We start from the raw sequence: 21,030 nt of genomic DNA, 5'->3' as shown, positions 1-21,030 counted from the left end.
GCAATTCAGAACTTGTTTTCTATTACTGCTGGTGTATCAATTTAGAACAAAACGACTGAGGAGTTTAATCCTGGATGTACATTCACGGACACACTGGCATAAATAACAGTCCTGAATGCTCAGTCTAGACTGAAATGTTTATAGGAGTAAAACCCATAAAGATGAATCATTAGATGTGTATCAGCTATAAGGTATGTGGAATTAGTGAAGACATGGTTACCAAAGGTAAAACCCTGTAGGAACATTTCTACAATGCTTACAGACTTTGCAGCAACTCTAGAATACAACTCACACTTTATACATAATTGACACAAAATAGAGGGAACAGGAGGAAGGGAGAAGAAATCACAGTCCACTGTGGATGTGAACATTATACGTGAACGTTTAACATATGAATATTCAGCAGACTGACAAGTAACTTGTGCAGAAGAAACATCTCAAAGACAAATCAAAACCAAAGAAGGAGACAAAATATGATTTAGGGGACTTGGGGAGATTGTCAGAATGCATTTTAATCTTGGCAACACTGAGAAAGTTTTTATGAGAGTTGTGAAAAAATATGAGAAGATGGAAGCCGTATAAATAAGAATTTGGTTTACTATGATGAAAGATCAGAAAATTCCTTCCCAATCTCAGAAGTAAAACAAGCCTCACCTCCTTACAAAAAGTCACAAAAAAAGGGAGCATTTTACAGTTCCAGGCTCAGCTTTATGCACTGCAGACGTACCTTAACATTTTAAGAACAACAGTAAGCAGTGAAATCATAATGTAAATAAGAACTTGCTGACAGGAAGCTCTGGTACTTTCAGTTTAAAATGCTTAATATTAGGCCCAGATGCCTAAAAGTTAGTCTCTAGTTTAATCTTCAGCTTATTCCTGTAAATTTGTATCTTATACTTGGTGAATATTAATAATTGCATAGATTATAACTGGAAACTAGAGTTTCTGCTCTTATATGTAACGAGGTTGTAATATCCTGTGAAAACTGAAATCCTAGGAATTGGAAGCAAAGTAAATCCTGAAAATTGAGCCTTTAGCATTACAGTTTTGTTGTTGAATCAGCTCCAATGCTTTTTTCTGTAAGGGGTATCTGGCACTGAAAAGTATAGTCAAGAAATATTACACTAATAATAAACAATAAATAATACATCGTTACTGTTGCTGCTGCTGTTGTTACATGTCCCCAAACTGTATTTAAAAGGGCACACGTTAACACCCAGGTTGCTTACACTTTTCTCTGCCACGTATGAAGTCAGTTGCTAATACACAGATTCCAAAGAGGGGGCTGAAAGCACATAAGCCCAACATTTAGCCATGAAGGTGCTGCTTATGTGCTCGGTTACAGTGAAGTTTACAGCAGTAAGGTCTCTGCGGCAAGAAACTCCAGTTACTGGTGCCATGAAGAATTCTACTCTGCCTTTCCCAATGGTACACTCAGAGAATGCCCTCAGGATGCATGTACTTGTGGCCAGGGCAGGTCCCAGCACTCTTTTTATGGCCTATAGATACTGTGCTTAAATTATGACTGAGCCTACAGCATGCATTACCGTAGTACACTAACCTAACCTCTTGAGACCTTGAGGGAATTGCACATCATCATAAATTTTATGGTCTGTAGTTTGAATTTGCCTTCTACAGAGAACCACAACACCATAGTATTCATTCTGATGGTCTCTGGTTTTGATGCAAACAAAAAGGTATCGCAAAACTGAAGTGCCAGTGTGCAAAGGGAAGATTTCACAGTGCAGACTTATACCCTACTTTTCCCTTACACTGTTAATCTGCTCATCTTTTTTTAAAAAGCAAAGTGAGGAGAAAGACACTGTATCTCTACTATATTATGTATAAATGCAAAATACATTAATTTGTTATTAGCACTTGCTAAATATTCCAAATCTCTGGAGAAACTAAAGCCCCTGACTATTAACTAGCAATTTTGCAATTGCATCATATTGTATTTTACCTACTATTTGTTTCTGTGTGTGTCTGTAAGCATGCACATACATAGATTTCAAATTGTAACTGGAAGGATTTTCTTCACTGTGACTCTGAAATGCAAGATTTTAACACTCTAGGGTGACATGTGTCCATGTATTACTGCATAATAACACTTTTGGCACCTAGATTTAGGTAGCAGACTACATGCTTCCTTTCTAGTTGACCGGTTTCTCTGTTCTGTTAAGAGAGCAGTCCCTTAGTAATAGGTAGATCTCCATAAAATTCTTTTTGCTAAAAAGTAAGCAGAACATGTGCAAGGATTCATAAATTATACTTCAATAATCAGTGATTTCCAATGCTCCAGACCATGCAATCTGTTTCCTTCTGTACTGTATGTCCTTCAACTCTCATTTCCTATTTCATTTGTCCTTAAATAATCATCCATCCTGAAGCCCAGATTCTTCTCCCTTCTCTTCCTAACTACATTTTTATTGTCATTCTAATGCCACATATGAAATGGGACTGCTCCTGAACAACAGGTTTCCATTCTGCTCAACCTTAGAGATAAAAATGCTTTATACATTTTTAATGTGGAGAGCTGGTCTGGAATCAAAAGTCTACCTAAGAAGGTACATGAAAACCAGTCAAATAAAGGGACTACAGCATTCTAAATTTGCCCGCTATACCTTAGAATGCACAGCACTAATTAGGTATCTCAGTAAGCAGTAGCATTAGTCTAGTATCCTCTGAATTGGTGTAGTTTATACTGTACCACAGCCCATTAAAAGAAAAGCAGCTCTTCATGTCTCCTAAAACATTTAGCCAGTCAAGAGACAATCTGTTTGGCTACCTATCGCAGAAAATAACTGCAAAGAGTGAAATCAACATTCAAACAATATTGTACATTATGTAAGGTAACCAGAAACTAATTTGAAAAGAGAGAGCCATTGTGTAGAAATAACACTGTGTTGGCAGAGAGATTAATCAAAGGACATGTCAAAAAAAAAAAAAAAAAAAAAAGACTGTTCTAGGAAGTATTCATTTTGATATACATTCCTTTCCTGGGTATAATTCAGCATTATGAATTTGAAAGTTGAGATTCTAAATCTTGCAAATCTTTTGTTATCTTGCTGCGTTAAAAAGATGGGTATCTCTATGGGTTCCATAGGAAAGGGTCCATGTTAGTCTTTCCTGTAATGTGAATGAGACTTGAACTAGTCAGAAATTATGGTTCAGGAATTCATCTCTGTCTACTGCTTCTAAATTCTATCTTCTGGTTGGGTTTGGGTTTTTTTAAGACAGATGGAGTTCTTAAAGAGCAACTTAAATTTGTGTAGCAATTACTACAGCAATTCCAAGAAAAGCTGCAAACATTTGCACTGAAAATAGCAAAAAATCTTGAATTTCTCTCATGTTTTAAGCAGCAGACCTTATGCTAGAGAAACAGATGCCAAAGATGAGTATCAGAAGCTTCTTGACTGGCCTTTTACTATTTTCTGAAAGGTTTTCTCTACTGTAGTAAACAGTAGGCTGGCCTGAGGTGAAGAGAGACCTATAAACTAAATTAGGGGCCTAAAATAAAGAAGTAGACTTGAGAGATCCTGTTACAAGCAGACCACACAGACAGCAATGGAAAAGTTGTGTGATCACAGTCAGTAAACCAAGAGGAAAACAGGACTGGTTGACAGGTACTCTTGCCTGCTGGGAGAGGCTTATTTTCCAGTCTCAGAATACTGACTTTATACTAAACAGCTCTCAGCAAAAAAAAAGAAAAAAAAAAAGTAAATCTTTTATTCAGGACTTTCCTTGGCCTACTGGCCAGAACATCCTCACATGGGAACCACCCTGTTGACATTTTACAGCAGTAAGCCCTTCTGAGATCTTTGCAGAACACCTTCATAATTAAGTCTCATAAATTCTGAACCATGACAGCGCTGCAGACATATCGTAGTTCTACAGTCAGTCAGCTATAAAGTATCCAATGCTCAGCCAAGTTGTTTTATTTCTCCTTCTCAGAGAAGTTTCTTGCTTCCCATTGTTCTATGCCTGTCCAACTACATTTCTCTACAGGAATATTTACTTCTGCATTAGTGATAACAGCAAGACATTCAATGTCTGAATAAGATTTAATACTCAATTTACCTAATTTTTTTGGCAAGTGAGATGCATGTAAATAGTTTTGACCATCAGAAAACATTCATTAATTGGCTAAGTACATTGTCCTAGTTTAGGACTGTTTAAAAGTACTGCTGAGACCAGTCTTTCATCACTGGAGGGGCACACAGAAAGCTGTTCCCATAAACTGTCAGACAGTGAGCAGCAACAGCAGAAGCAACACAAGCAGAATCTGAAGGTCAGACTGATCTTAGCTGCTCTAGGGAACCAACTGAACAATTTACAATGGTTGCAAACATTTACAGCTCATCCCTCCAGGTTTAGATAACATCTTTGATGCCTCACCAAACTCCCAGGTAAACGAACACTTTTATTAGTCTGACCTCATAGTTCAGAGAAATTACTTCAGTATAAAAGTGTTACAAGTGCCAGTGCAACATATGTACCCTGCAGTGTTCTTAGGTCTTTCAGGGGACAGATTACTTGAGGCTGCTGCTTATGACTTACACCTGCATTCAAAGTGTGTATCCATGGAAATGAAGGGTAAAGGCACAATCACTAACATGTTGCATTTTATATCTGAAATGAGGGGTTAATAGAGTCAATGTGAGCTGCAAGTCTTACCACAAATCTTAGTTGAAAAAAAAAGGCATTTGCTCCAGAAGTATTAAAATAATAAATCACAACAGACATGTGCAAGGCAAATTCTAACTTGAATTAAATTGCCTATTTGAAGACTATTGGTTATTAATAAGCTAAATTGTACAAGCACAAAAATATTTTTTAACTTTTAATAAATTTAAAAGCTGTAACTCGTTTTTTCCTCACAAGAGGAAGAGTTGAGCTGGTTAAAATTTTGTAGATATATATATGCAATTGATAGTTTTCAATTTCTTGTATTTCTCAGTATATATTTTCATGTTTCCATCTTTTCATTCTTATGTACGTTCCGACTAGACAAAAGGAAACTGAGGTCAGACCTCATTGGGGTCTCCACCTCCCTAATGAGGGGCAGCACAGATCCCTGTTCCCTCAGGTCCTATTGCTGACCACAGCATGAAGCTGTGTTGGGGGGGGGGGGTTTAGATTGAATATTAGGTACAGGTTCTTCCCCCTGAGGGTGGTCAGACACTGAACAGGCTGCCCAGGGCAGTGGTCATGGTCCGAGGTTGCCAGAGCTCAAGCACCATTTGGACAACACTCTCAGGGACATGGTGGGATTATTGGGGTGTCTGTGCAGAGCCAAGAGTTGGATCCTCATGTGTCCCTTCCAACTCAGCATATTCTAAACTTCTGTGATCTTTTCTCTTTCAAGATTAATTCAAGATTAACTTGATTCAAGATTCAGTTTAAGAACAGGCTGAAACTCAAGAAGTTGGTTCTATCCCCTGACCATCCTCTCCTGTCTTCACCCTCCTGCCAACAGCAGCATTTTTGCAGGTTCAGGGTAAGTAACAGTCCAGGTCTGACAAGACTGAAAACTATCCCCAAGCAAAAACATTTGGCTTGCTTTCGCTGCAAGGCCCTGCAAAGGTCTGCTAGGACATACGTGAACACAGGAGCAAGCAAGCACGAATAACAGCACCACAGCTGAAGTACAGCAGCCACATAAGCAAGTTTGGAGATCAATGCATCAATTTTATGGGATGATTATGTCAGAGTTGCCAGTGTCTTTCCATATTTGCAACTATGTGATCTGCCCTTGTGCTGGAGGGGAAGCAAACTCAGGAAGCCAACTCAGAAAGCCAAGCTGGCCAAAAACTAAACTCTATTTTGTCATCACAAGAGTCAGTTTTCAGCAATCCGAGCACAAGTTCCCACAGAAGAGAGATGAAAGAACTGCACACAGTGGGTCAGAAAGGGACTGCAAAAGGTCTAGATGATACTTAGGATACTGTGCGACTGCACCCAAGGGGAAGCATTACCCCATCAGATTTGTTAGAATCATAGAATCATTTCAGTTGGAAAAGACCTTTTAGATCATTGAGTTCAACCACACCAGCTATTTCACTCAGGCTTACTGCTAAGTCACTCTATGAAAGCCTTATTATCAAGAAAAATGCGTTTCCAACTATTAATTTAAAAGAAAGTTAAGCTGCATAAATAAAACATCGTATTACAGCTATTTCAGAGAAAAAGGTTATTGTTTTAATATCCAGTTCAGGTCAATGCTGAATAGTACATATTCTGTTTTAGAATATTACAAAACAAAACTGGTAAGAACCTTTAAAAATCTATAGAATTACAGCTGCAAGAAAAATATTAATATTTTTAAATGTGGCTATGAAGGTTAACTAGGTTTTAAAGTTTTGTGATTTTTTTTTAACAGTAAACAACCTGAGGAGAATCTTTCTCATTTACAGTTACCATAGATTTCAGGCTAATAGTAGCCTTTAATAATGTGTATTTTGAATTTACTTGTAAAAAAACCTGATGTCTGTAACTCAAGTAAGACTGCAATTTTCTTAAGAATATGTAGCTTGCAGCAAATAATATGGGTTTAAACTCAGCTATTAAATATAGGGTATTTTTTTCACTTATGGGATGTCACAATTCCATTAGTGTCAGAGTTTTCTACTCCCTGACCAGGTTACTTGAAATATTCCACACCTGGAGGGTTTAATATCAAGTTTACTTACTTGAATATATTTGCCATTCTATGGCTTTAGCAGAGTGACACAGCCCTGTATGGAAATCACAACACAACCACTATGCAGAGAAAGTGCAATATACAATTGGATCACAATACAAACATGATTCCCATTACCTGTCCCTATGTGCTGCATCATCACAGTGCTGGGAAGAATGTATGAAGCTGGGCTTATGTTCAGGATTTCTGAATTGGAACACAGAGAGCAGAAGTATCCAACTATAAGGCATCCAGAAATTTTGGACAATATCTGTAGCCTTTAAAGTCCACCTGAGCACAACTTCTATGCGCAAAATGAAGCCAAGCCTTAGGAAACTAGATTGTCAGCAGCCTTCAGGAAAGGTATAATTCATGCTGCCAGTAGTAAAATTTTACACTGTGAAACAATTACAAATGTTTGTTCATTCAGATTCCCCAGTCACCTGAACAAGACTAATGTTATTGCTAAGAAAGTCTGTCGTTTGTGCAATAGCCATGTTGCTCTTTTCATAAGCACTGCTCCCAGGACAGCAGGATTGTGGTTTTTCGGTTTGGTGCAGGTTTTTTGTTTGTTTTTAAAATCTTACTGCACTTAAAATAGGACTGATTAAATGTTTTACAATTCTAATGTTTTCAGCTTTCCAGATTTCCTTCCCTGTCAATGCAGCAATGGCAACATTTGTTCTTTGGCTTAAAAGATACAATACCAAATCTCCATCTAAACTGCAATGAATGGAGGAGCTTGATTAATGATTAAGTAGAACAAACAAGTCCCCTCCTGGAGGGAGGGGAAAAGGAAGGAAACAAAAAAAATAGATGGGTGAACTTCGGAGCAAGTGGAAATGGAAACACCTAATCAGGTAGGCAAGGGAGACAGGAATGAGATGATGCAGTAGGATATGTTGAAGAAGAAACTGTAATCTAAGTGTAGGAGAGTTTACAAGCCCAATCAGGTGTCCAAGAACAGCACCAGATTTATCCATGTGTCCTTCACTAAAGACAAGTCTACCACAAGTTATATTTAGTAGGCAACATAAGGGCATTAAGTCAAAATTGGACTTCAGTTACCTTGACAGCTGAAAAATGGAATGAACTATTCACAAAATAAATTTCTGAATCAAAATTTTGAATCTAAAGCACAGCAATTTTGTAATTAGGAACAGTGTGAATTGAAAGAAGTTCAAATCCAAGAATGTTTTCAAGATACAATTCATATTATGACTTACAAAGAATTGTTTCTTGAATCTTAACCATCAGCAATAATTTCTTTTAACGCACCTAAACATTTTCTAACTAAACAGTATATTCCCACCAACTGAATCCAAATAAGTCAAACTATAACCCTAGTAAACTGTGTATAAATGAGAATTTGATAGTTACAATATGTTATTACTTGATTTTAATTTCTGGATAATACACTAATGAAATGATTCCTGAATGCTTACAAAGACAGAACCATATAAATAAAGAGCACGTACTGGCAAAATGCAGTTTAAGATGATAATACATATATATCCTGAATGCTTTAGGAAATGCACTAAGAACTTGTCTGAAGGGAAAAAAAAATTACCTGAACCACAACCATGTATTTTCTTATTATTAACAGACAAAGTGAAGGGTAATAAATGGTTTTCCTCTTAGAGCACCTTCTATGAGAGATCTCAATCACTAAACCTAATCAAAGCTTCTATAAAAACTGGAAGGATTAATATAGATTAAATAAGACAAGTTTGAGTACTACGGCACAGAAGACCGACTTTCTAAGGTCACGTGCCAGAAGGCTGCTGTTACAAGTTACTATTCTATTTTGAGGATGGAAGCCAATGCCTTTCAATCCCAGGCTTCTTTAGACATACCAGTAACTATCCTCAGTCTCTCTTCCTGCTTCTCTATAGACTAGAAAAAAAAAAGTAAAAAACTGCTTGAGTTGTGGACTACTGCCCTCAGAAATCTGGAAATATGAAAATTAAATCAGTTTGCCAGTGACCTTTATAGTCTTGCAAAACTTGCAGCTATGTGTTTTGCTGATTATTTTGTGTCAAGACATGGTCCCCATTTCCCTCACTGTGATTTGGATACCTACTCTGCTACAACCTAATTTAATTGTTATCCAACTTGTGCTGGAACACTGAAGCAATTATGTATTTTCACAATACATATAAAAGTCATCACCCAGACTTAAATAAATAAAAAAAAAAGATGGCACTGGATTCCTTCCCTCTCTTTAAATACTTCCCACTCACTAAAGAATTCAAGCAAAAATCTGTCCCACAGTGCACATTCCATCCTACTGGTATAGCCAGTGTTAGAAGCATTTCAGTTGGTTGGCACAGTGCATCACCAGGAATAAATACATCAAGTCAAACAGAGCTTGTTCATCAGGTGTTAAGATCTATTATTTCTGGGATACTCAGACGCTTTGTCAGAGTAGTATCCATACAATTACACTTAAAATTGCTTTGAGTGCTACTGGAAAACGGTCCTGAAGTGTGAACAACTTCTCATATATTCTACAGGTTTCCCATCTTGAGCAACCCACAAGTCCTTAAAACCTAACTGATGAAAACAAGACACTTCCTTTACCACATAAATATTTCTTGATCTTTTTCTAATGTGATAGTCCATGACAACAGTCCTCTTATTCAGTACTTCCAGAGGAAGATTTTCTCATAGCCAAAATGGTTTTTTTATTACAGATTCAGCACGTTAAGTCAGTGAAGGTTTGCAAAAGATTTGCAAACAACTTTCAGCCGTATGGAAAATCCGCTGCAAAGTGCTTTCTACCTAGTTCTATGAAAGCTGCAGAACAAATGAACAAAATCACCTCCAACAACTTCTTGATCAACATTTATCACTACTGAGGCATCACCAAGAGAAAATAATATGTTTCCTACAGGGGACCATCATGCATTACAGAGAATTCACAGCTGGAAGTCAAGTACAAATTCAACCTGATAGAAATCTTGTGTTCTAAATACAATTATATTTTGGCAATCTGTAATTACCTTAAAAAAAAAAGTTCTGATGGTGAAATACAAATGCAGGTGTAACACAGAATAAAGTGTCAAATTCCTCACCCTTCACTCATGTTTATTTTGCTGTAGGTCAGATCCATAGAGCTGAAACCAGTATAGTGAGGATGGGGAGGAAAATTCATAAAATTCCTCTAAAACAGGTGAAAACAATGAAGGAGCAATAAACTAAAATTGTACTTCCAACCAAAACTTATTTTGTAACAAAAAGACAGATCGATAGAACAGAGACAGACAATAATGAAAGACAAAGCAGACACTCCAGATGCAGCAGTCACAGATGTCAAAATAGATGCCTGCAATGACAACAGCTATAGTACAAGGACTTGACACTTATACTAATAATTTGCATGAACTTTCTTTATCCTTGCAGGAATGCAATCTCACAATTATTTAGAAGCATCTATACTACTAACATTAGCAGCATTTGGTTGAGGGATTCTGTCAAATGGTCGGGAGGAATCCATGAGTAACCACAATGTAACTTGCCATACCTTTTGTAGTGCAGCTAAAGCAGCAGAGAAAGACAAAGTAATATCTAGTTGTCATCAAAAGTAAACATAGCCCACAGAAATGTAAGTACGTAATTTAATCTTCTAATCAAATATTTAGCTTTCATCCATCTTTGAAAAAAGAAAGGTGAGGACACAAGTGAAAAGCAAACTAACTCCAGCTGTAAGAGGCAATCATATACAAGACAGTATCCTGCAGTGACAAAGCAAGGGAAAGCAGAGATACATACGGCTTTGCCCTTTATTACACTAATCATGACTGATATCAAAACTCAAGTGCACTAACATCAGGGAAATATGTTTTAAGACAGTGCTCAGCTATCCTAAGGGTCTGCAGTGCTCTTCAGGTCTGTGTGAGAGGATGAGCCGACAGGACAGGACAGTGCAAACATGTTTGAAAGGGCCAAAAAAGCACAGCTACACAGACTACAGTCCTACTCTTCCAACAGTGCTCCAGAAAGGCTCTCAGGCTTGCACAGCGAGTACAGAACCCATTTCCTCTTCCAGTTTCACTTATTACGCAGGCTAGAAGCAGAATTTCACCCGTAAGCCAGAGAATCTTTAAAACACAGCGGTCTGTATGAAAGACCACTGCCATTAGGTTGCCCTTGTTTATTTGGACAACTTACAGGCGCATTCAATACAGGTAAGTCCAATACTTTAAAGCAAATTCGCTGCAGGGTGCCTTTTAAAGATGGTAATTATGAAGCTTTGGTACAGACATATAACTATGATACTCTGCCCTTAAATATGACAGGAAATGGTTAGAGACAACAGTTTAGTGCAAGCCCATTAGGACTAGTCAAATCTAATGAATTTTCATTCCCACACTGAGTGTAATACTGTCACTAACTGATACCACTAATTGTACTGACCCAACAGCTTAAAACAAGTCAAAAAACAGGTGACAAAAAACCACATTAATTGACCATCCACATCCCCCAGAAGTCACTCCGCCCGGAGAAAAGAAACACTTCCCCAGATTGCTCCTTTATTGTGCTGTCCTTTGTTATTATATTTTTCTTACACCTTTGAGTAAGATAGAGCATAAATAGACAACATTCATAGGTTTTCTCATATATCTTTTTCTGGCAGTGGTTACAGTGATTACACATAACAGGGAAAAGAGATCTTGGCAGCTGGGGGGTTTATTTCCTTCTGCCACACTTCCAGGTGTGCTATACAACTTCATTGAGAGCTTTGGCTCAGAATTCTAGCAAGCTTGTGTTTACTTGTTTACTATGCTCATTTAGAGATTCACTTGATTTGGGGCTAGTGTCACTTTGTTAAGAAACTTTCATTGATTTCTCTCCCTATTCTGCTTGTCAGTATCCCAAACCACTCATTCACTACCTACAGATTTTTGATTTCCTCAGTTGAAGGGTAAATCTTTCATTATGAAGGGATCAGAAGAAAAAATCAGCAGTTTCCAGTAGCTGAGCTCTTTTTATTATTTTCTCTACAATCCAAAATAAGCTTCCAGACAACTGCTGAAATGGATGTTTTCCCTCAGGCTGGAGACCCACGAGAGTGGCTGGCCTCAAGCTTGTGGACTGGTGTGACATGGCTCTTGCTCAGTCATTTGTGAAAAGCCCATCAGCAAGGATGTGCTCTGCATGAACTACATAAATAGAAATACAATGTATGCATACATGATGTTATTTGCTTTGCAAATGAAATTATGTATTCTTAGGTATAATACTTCTGCTAGTGATACTTTCTCAAGATGCAGTGGGGACCTGGACAGATGCCAGAAAAAGTCCAACAAGGAAATGTATATATATGTACATATTATATACATATTTACCTAAACCCATATATATATATGTATGAAAGCACTTTATTATCTCACAAATCCTACTCGAACCTTTAAATTACTTATGGGGGTAAATACTACAAGAGTTCAAGACTATTGGTCACAGGCACATCATTTCCCTGTTTACAGCAGTTGCCTAGATGCTAGCACAGATATTGCATTGTAGTGAAACCAACAAAAAGGGGTATTCACAGATACAGCTCATTGCCTTTTGTCAGAGAAAGCAAAGCAACAGTATAGAAACTATTTATCATTCTGCTGGGAAGGGGGGGAAACCTAAAAATAAATACTGTATTTTGCTACACTTAGTCAGCTAGTTTTTAGCAACCTGATCACATCCAAGAAATTCTAACTCTTGCAGAAAAATACAAGTGATGAAAAAAACCAGTTAATTTTACTCTAACATCAAGTACAAATAATCTTATATAATAAGTACCAGAGGTATTATTCAGAATATTCATTTATTTCAAAGTACACTGATTATGTGTAGAATAGACACTATTCTACTACCAGATTTCATGGCACAGCAGCTTGTACAAGTCTAGATGCTCTGCATGCAATAGATAGTCACTTTCTTCTATATATAATCAGCTGTGCAGAAGAGATTATTAAGTGGTATCCTGGCCCACCCATATTAGACCTCCTCCTTCTGGATAAAACATGTGCCTAAGGCACGAATGGGTTCCCACCCTTATCACATCAGAAGTACATACTAAATCATACATTTAACAGATTATCTACTGGTTAAAAACAGGTCCAACCATGGGACTTCCTGCTGGAGAAGTAACCCACCAAACTATCTTTTGGGAACCTTAGTCAGTGGTCCTCCTTAGGGAGAGGATCCCTTCAGGCAAAACTTCCTTGTCTTGGCAGCTGTCAGAGGTCAATCAATGGCACCGTTTCAGGTTTTGGTAAAACAGAAGAGCTTTGACTTCCAAGTGACTGCTCAACAGAGTACCCTCAAGGAGTACAGTCACTTGCTGCAGCTCTCTTCAGCACAGTCTAGCAGGGAAAGGATGATTCCATTTATGTAGAATGAGCCTGGAAACATGTAAGTGTTCCTCAGTTGAAAGGAACAGTCAGATGTATTCCATCCCTCCCCGTGAAAAGTTCCCCATAATTCGTATGGGCACATGGGCAGTACTGAATTTCTACATCAGTAGTAGGCTCTAGGGGATTATCCTACAAGTCAGAGATTTCCTCCTGGCTACTTTTATTTATGAGTGCTTACAGCAGCCCAGCAGCTTCCAAGTGCCACAGTAGATTACTATGATAAGAAAAAAACCCCACCCTTTATGTTTCATATGGATTGCAGCTCTATCATTTAGAGTGACAGGTATAAAGGTATTTGTATCTATACCTGGAGAGAAGTGAATTCCAGAGACTGGAATTCCAGGATCATAAAAGCTTGGTACCAACAAATTTAGACTGAACAATTTGGAAAGACAAAAAAGCAGAAACACTGAGATAAAGTTTAAGTCGCACGGGTCTTTTGTCAAAAATTATACTCAGTCACTGTTGCTTAAGTCTCAGTCTTAGTTGCTTAAGGAAAATTATATATCTAAGACATCCATCTAATTCTAATGGCTGCCAGGCATTTATTTCCTTTCCTAGCAAAAATAAAACACAGGTTTACAATAAACTTACTTTTTCCCAGTAATTATTTATTAGACTTGTCACCACTTTCCCACCACCTTCAAGGACTTTGAGTTCTCTGTATCACACCACCTCGAAGGAAATGCTCACAGAAAATAAAATTGGAAAGAACTTTGAAAGGCTATTCTGTTAGTCTTTGTCCATGATTTCTTGGGTACTTCACTGCTTCCCCAAACTGACTGAAACACCTTCTTCAGAGTCCCGAAGAAATTAGTACAAGTTCAGCAGGAAAAGACCATATATGGAAATCTAAATGTCTAGGTTCACAGACATGTTGTACAGTGCACACATCACATTTTCCTTAGCCTTCAGTGTAACAAAACAAGATTGTTAACAAATTTGGGTGTGTGTTTCTCTTCACTGCATTAAACAAATAAGCATTGTATTTCACAAAACACACCTTGTTCCTAACCTCACAGGAAAGCTCTTATGTTTACGTGCTTTAACAGTCCTAAGTCAATGTAATTTACACCAACCTGTAGGATGCTCCTGTATTATTTTATTAGGCTAATAGACATTAATGAGACACTGTCTCCCTGACACAATATCCAGATGCTAGGGAATCACATTAGCAAATTTTGTAAATCTGACTGCCTCTGAGCCAGGCACTAGCAATAGGAAACACAAACAGTAAATAGAGTTAAGTAACTGTGAATGTGATGTGCTTTTACACTTCAGGAGTGAATGCAGAGTGAATAACTGAATTTACTAAATTATCTCCAAGTTTGTATGTGTTTTAGTTCAACTGTAACAGCAATTTTTCTTCTGACCAGGTGATTATGGCTAATTTATTTCTGCTTATCGGATAACAGTAACAACTAAGTAGCCTGTGCAGTGTGAGATATTTATGACTAACATAAGGACACAATGTAGAGAAATAGAGGCCTGGTATGACAAGAGACACTTTGAGAAGCGGAGATGCAAGACCGGATAATAATATACTGCACAGGCATGGGATAGTAGTAGAACTCCCTCCCAACTATGTATTAGTATCCTGCTTGTTAAAACATATGACAAAGTTTAATTAGTCACCAAGAAACCTGGCCTATTAAACAATTTCTTTCTAGGTAATGTTCAGTGACAGTTATACCATTCGGCAATAAATAATCAACTCGATAGCATATAACTCTGTGTAACAGTTACATTAATCTCCTTATCTACAGATCTTCTGCTTGTGTCCTCCCTGTTCGCAGCTGAGCAACACCTTATTCCCAAGAATGGCTTGGCTTAAGTCAATAAGCCAGAAGATGTACAACACTCAAGTGCTGAAGGATAACAAATTAGAGCTTGGATGCTTTCAGATAGTATAGACTCTTAACCTGACCGGAAACTAGAGTAATTACATTGGCTCAAGAAATACAAAGAAGCACTAGACCACCAGGTGAGCAAAAACTGTATTAACTAAATCCTACCAGTTTTATTGCCTATTTACTTACTGACCAAACCATTTCTGGTATGCAGTACTTTTCATATTTTCAGAGAATCACAGAATGGGCTGGGTTGGAAGGGACCTTAAAGCTCACCTCATTCCAAGCCCCTGCCATGGGCAGGGGCACCTTCCACTATCCCAGGTTGCTCCAAGCCCTGTCCAAACCTGGCCTTGAACACTTCCAGGGATGGAGCAGCCACAGCTTCTCTGGGCAACCTGTGCCAACATCTAATCACCCTCATGGTAAAAAAAATTCTTCCTTATGTCCAAATTAAACCCTCTTTCAGTTAAAAACCATTGCCCCTTGTCTCATCAATAGAAGCCTCAGTTAAAAAAAAAAAAAAACAACACTCCACCTTTCTTATAAACCCCCCTTATATATGGAAAAGTTGCAGTAAGGTCTCTACAGAGCCTTCTCTTCTCCAGGCTGAACAATCCCAACTCTTTCAGCCTTTCCTCATAGAAAGGGTGCTCCAGCCCTCTAATCATCTTCATGGCCCCCCCTCTGGACCTGCTCCAACAGATCCGTGTCTTTCTTGTGTTGGGAATGCTGGAAATAGATGCAGTACCTTCAGGTGGGGTCTCACCAGAGTGGAGTGAAGGGGCAGAATTACCTCCCTCAACCTGCTGTCACAACTCTTTCGATGACCAGGACACAACTGGTTTTCTGGGCTCAAGTGCACATTGCCAGGTCATGCCCAATTTTTCATTCATCAGTAATCCCATGTCCTTCTCTGCAGGGCTGCTCTCAAACCATTCAGCCCCCACCTTGTGCTGATAGTGGAAATTGCCCTGACCAAGGTGTAGGACCTTGCACTTGGCTTTGCTTGTCTTCAAGAAGCTTGAAGGTCCTCAAACCTGTCATGGCCCCCCTGTATGGCATCTCTTCCTTTTGGAGTATCAACTGCACCACTCACCTTGGTGTCATCTGCAAACTTGCTGAGGGTACACTTGATCCCTCTGTCTGTTTTGTTGATACTAAATAGCAGTGGTTTCAGGACAAACACCACTCATTACCGGTTTCCACTGGGACACTGAACCATTTACTTTAACTCTTGGGACAAGGATGTTGTGGAGGACATTATCACAGAACCAGGCACAAGATGAAGGAGCATGCTAAGAGAGGAAGTTTTCACTCAAAGAGACCTATCTGCAATAAAAAACAACAGGGAACATACTACAAAGTGCTGCTTTTAAAATTCTCTCTCTGTTTTTGTCCCCAGGCCCCTACATTAATTCCACAGTGATTTGTTTTATGCAAAACTAGGATGTTAGCAAAATCTGGCATGGCTGAAGCTCTGTACCTAGGTTCAGCAGATGTGCTTAAAGAGTAAATGATTTATCCCACCTAAAACATGCTCTGCAAAGCCTAAATAAAGTGGACCAAATTTACATCAGAGGAAGAAAGATTTAAGCCACCCGAATGTAAAGGTGAGTTTCACCTACTTCCACCACTTCTGAGTATATTAAAATATTAATAAAGTGTTAAATTGAGTTTCATTTTTGATATGAGCATACCCCACTCATAGGAAATCCAAACCTCAGAAGGCAAAACGAACTACATACCATGACACACAAGGATTTACCAGCAGGAGCTAAGGAGGCTTTATCCGCAGTAGTGTCACAGCCAATTGCTTCCACATCATATGACACTGCTGTGGCTAAATAGCCCATTTTCCTTAGATCCAGGATGTCCTTCCTGCATGGTACATATGTGTAAATGGAGAAAATTAAGAAAGGCAAATGCAGGCCAAATGACAAGAAATACCATCTTGATAGAAAGCTTCATAGTTCCTCAAAAGCTCTCCCAAGGGAAACAGAAGAACTTTCCCAGCTTGGGAACATAAACAGGTAGAATTCTTCTTAGGAGAAACTTGACATGCTCACTTCATAGCAGTAACTAGGAATGACAATTATAGACTCAAGTTTTGATTGCACCCATTACTGGCAAAAGAAATCATAGGTAAGTAGTTCTTCCTAAAGAGTATATAAACATGCAGATATAAAAAAGCTAGATGCATTTCAGTTGGGAGTAATAAAACTGGGCACTTCATATACTTCTCAGTGTTTCTTAAAACAGCAATAAAGTTTTTTTTTTAAGATGTCATCATCCATCTGGCCTTCAGTGTGCATTTGTAAGGTAACAACTGAACTGCAGTTCACTGCTACAGGAAATTCCTTATTGTACAGTCACTGCTGAGAGTCTGATTCTGCGATGAAGTAAAAAATAATTTTACCATAGATTTCAACAGTCACATGACAGCACTTAATACTGCGGTCACATGAAAGAAAAGTACTGCTTTGGTTAAAAAATAAAGATCCCACCTGTCAACCACAGACTTGACTCATCTATTCTAAAGAATCAGACTGATGACACAAGTTAAAAGACCAAAACTTTGAGAAGAATTTGCCTTTGTCATTTATAAATGCTGAAACTTTGAGGAATCCTTGAGATTCCAAGAAGAGTAGTTTAGGACATCTATAGCTCTGAAAAATATACCTGCAGGCTAATAAATAACCTGTTACTGGCAAAGACAGTCCTGTCAAAGTCAAGAGAATAACTATTACAGCAAGCTAATTTGAAAGGAAAATCATATTATATATGCTCAATTTGAAAATGCTGCACTTTCCGTTTTGTAAATCTTTAACATTACATGATCTAACGGGGGAAAGAACCTTGCTTCCCAACACAAGACTAGAGCAATTGCTTAAGATTTCTGCAAATGTAGTAACATGATACACGCTACCACTAACAAAATCCACACATGCAAATGAGATAAAAGGAAGCAAACACACTCATGAAACAGCTCAAGTAGCAAAAATTCTAGTCAGAATAATTCTTCAAAACATTGCCCTCCTCCCTGAAGTTGAAAAAAAAAAGAATGACCCTTTCTTACCCTTGTAACATGCTTTGAAAATGAAGTTTAAAAATTATTTTATTATGACAATACAACACTTGGTATCTCTTGTCATGACTTTCTTAACAGAGTAAGGAAGTAAGGAAACATACGTAGCACTTACTGAACTCTATTCAAAAGGTGTTTTCCCCTTCCTGAATACTGTGTTCCTGCTCTTCTTTCAGAATAATACTTCCACACCTCTTTCTATCATCAGTGCTGAATATCTATGGTCCTAGGCCTGTTCTCTCTCTGCAGTAACCTGCAAAACCATTTGAATTCCATAGGAGTAGAAATACGTTCTCTCATAAGTTAAATGATTCCAGACTCACCAATTTATTTTCACCTTTGAAACACTTTCTCTGTGGCTTGTTTTCCCTCCCCATTTTCTTTTTCTGAAGGAAGACAAGCCATGGATTTTCCTTTAGTCAGATCAACGTTCAGACCATGGCAATGAATTAGAAAACAGGGTTTTTCGAGGTATAAACCACAGCACGCCTGTGGTACGGAGGCAAAGGCTTTACCAAGCCGTGTTTAGCCATTTGTGTAACTCGGCCCATTGCAGGAGGCCTTCGGGGCTCCCGGAGCTGCAGCCTTGTTTTAAGGCGGCTTGCTCATTCTGCACGTTTGTTTTGCCATGGAAATCTCGCGCACACTGGAAGAGGAAATCGATTTTGTAGCAACACCTTCAAACAGGCTAAGAGGCTTTGCAAACGCCGTGTCCCCTGTCGCAAATACATCACAAGGAGCAGTTAAAGCCCGACACCCAAACCAAGTTCTGCCCCCGGTGACCTTCCCGGGCGTCGGCTGACAGGACCAGCCAGGGCGCTGCCCCCGGGAGCTGCCGCTGCCCGCACCCCAAACACCAGCAGCACGCAGGTACTACAGCCCCACGGGCTCCGCCTCCGGCCCGGCGGCTCCCGCACAGCCCGCGGCCCCCGGCCCCGCACATCGCCCCGCGCACCCCGCGGCCCGGCCCAGACCGCGCACCTGCCGCCCGGCCCCGGCTCCGCTCCGCCCCAGTACGGGGACAAAGCGGCCACAACGCACCTGTTCCCGCGGCGGGGGCGGCGGCAGAGGCTCCAGCCCTGCCCGCCCCCATCCCTACACCCACCGGATCCCTCCCCGAACCGACCGTCCTGCCTGCTCCGGGCCAGGTGAGGTGCTGCGGCGTCCCGGGGGCTCCCTCCGACACGGGGGACTCTGCGCCCCCCGCATTCGCCGAGGGAAACAAACTCCGGCCGGCTCTGGCCGCCGCTGCCCGCCGGGCGGATCCGCGCTGTAAACAGGCCGGAGGGCGGCACAGGCGCCGGCCGCCCTCGCCCCAGCACCGGCGCTCGCCCAGCACCGGCGCTCGCCCCGCCGTGCCCCGCGCTCACCGTAGAGATGAGCGGAGGCTTCGCCCTTCCTCGCCATCGTCTCCCGGTGCCCTCCGCGCCGGCACCGCCGGGGTACAGCCAGGGGCCCGGCGCCTCCGCCCGCCGCTCAGCGCGTTCTTTGTTGCCGTGAAGGCATGAGAGGCGGCGGCGGCCGGGCAGCCTCCCGCTCCACTCGGCTCCGCTCCGCCCCGCTCCGCCGCGGCCGCCCGCAGCACCGCCCGCACCCACCCTCCCGTCCCGCCGGCTCCGCCGCGACGCCTGCGCCGACCCGCGGGGGCGGTGCCGGTGCCCGGGCCGCGGGAAGGGGGGCGGGCGAGGGGCGCCGGGACGGGCCGCGCCTCGCCAACTTCGCCTGGGCCCGGCGGCAACTTCGGCATCCGGCGGGGCTGTACCTGGCGGGCCGGTGTCCATCCTCCCGCACCAACCGCCGGTGTCCGCAGCCGGGTGCGCTGCCCGCCTGTGCCCGTGCCCTGCGCAGAGCCCGGAGGTGTTGCCGCTGGTGGGAAGCGGCCGGCCGGCCCTGGGGCCGCTTGCCGTCCTCCTGGGCCCCGCCGGGAAGCGCCTCCCTTGGCGGAGCTGTCCGTGCCGCCCGTGCTGAGCGCCGGGCGGGCGGCGGCCTCGTGCCCGGGCGACCAGTTGCACGGGCCCCCGGGGCTGGGGAAGGGCGAAGCGCTCGGGTTTGACCACCGACAGCCGCGCGTCTGCCTCCCGGCGGGGGGAAACGTGTTGTTTCGGGCTGGGGGCATTTTCATGGCTCAGTCAGAAAACAGTTTCAGTCCTGTCAAATACAGATTTCTGGTCGTAAACTTTCCTTCAGTTGACATCCACCTCCCTTTGTTTTATCTGAGTGGGGTAATAGCCACTTAGGAGCAATTAGTCTGATTGCTGAGTTTCTTTCACAGTTTTGACAGCACAAATCATTACTACAGCAAAGGACACTGTATTCAGATGTCACGTTGCCATTAGTCTGTTGTCACTAAGTAAAACACAGGTAACATTTTGTATTATTACTGTAACATATTGTAACATATTGTATTATTACACATAACAGTATTCTGAAATGACAGAGGTGCACCTCTAGGCCATCATTTACATTTTCAGATATGAGCAGTTTGAGAAAAAGTTACTTTCCAAGGCTTGCAAATAAAGGTACCCTTTCAAAAGTTGGCTTAAGACCCTCAAAAGCACGATTCTTTTATTTATGAGTAAATTAACGTGCACAGACCATGGAGGTTGCTGCTATGCTTGTATTGAAACGTAAACCAATCATATATGCGTTAGTGAGGGTATGTGCCTCCTACAAAGTCAGTATATCATCAGGTCTTGCAGTGCTCACTGCCTTGGCAAGTTACAAGAAAACTAAATCAGGCATATGTAGCACTTTATCCATCCTTCCAGAGGTCTCAGCCCAGGCCAATTGCTCTAATAATTACTGAATTTCACATCTGCAGTTTCATCTGCTAATAAAGGAAGTACTCTTCTTCCCCCTCCTCCTCCTTAAATTGTGAGAGTTTATACTTTGAAATAGAATTTTTTTTTATATTTTAAAATGAGTACTTGCTTCATCTAGTCATCCCAGTTCATCAGAATATTACCTGGGTAGAGATTTAAGATTCTGTGCACTGCT

General features: G+C 40.9%; 1 protein-coding gene across 2 annotated transcripts in view; it reads right to left on the bottom strand.

Moving 5' to 3' along the window:
• The window catches only part of SLC44A5 (solute carrier family 44 member 5), a 66,334-nt gene extending 46,370 nt beyond the window's left edge, over window positions 1-19,964 (bottom strand). The window contains exon 1 of one of the 2 annotated variants that reach the window (XM_027719946.2): window positions 19,796-19,964. In XM_027719946.2, coding sequence (XP_027575747.1) covers window positions 19,796-19,814 — 19 coding nt within the window. In that variant the 5' untranslated portion in view covers window positions 19,815-19,964. Of the gene's footprint in view, window positions 1-19,403; window positions 19,569-19,795 lie in introns of those variants that run through there. The other variant, XM_027719945.2, reaches the window with a different exon arrangement.
• Between the last annotated feature and the right edge of the window lie 1,066 nt (window positions 19,965-21,030).

This window comes from Pipra filicauda, unplaced genomic scaffold, assembly GCF_003945595.2.
Source record: "Pipra filicauda isolate LSUMZ 115617 unplaced genomic scaffold, ASM394559v2 scaffold164_size1636381_pilon, whole genome shotgun sequence".
Taxonomy (NCBI): domain Eukaryota; kingdom Metazoa; phylum Chordata; class Aves; order Passeriformes; family Pipridae; genus Pipra; species Pipra filicauda.
This window is presented reverse-complemented; position numbering and strand designations above follow the sequence as displayed.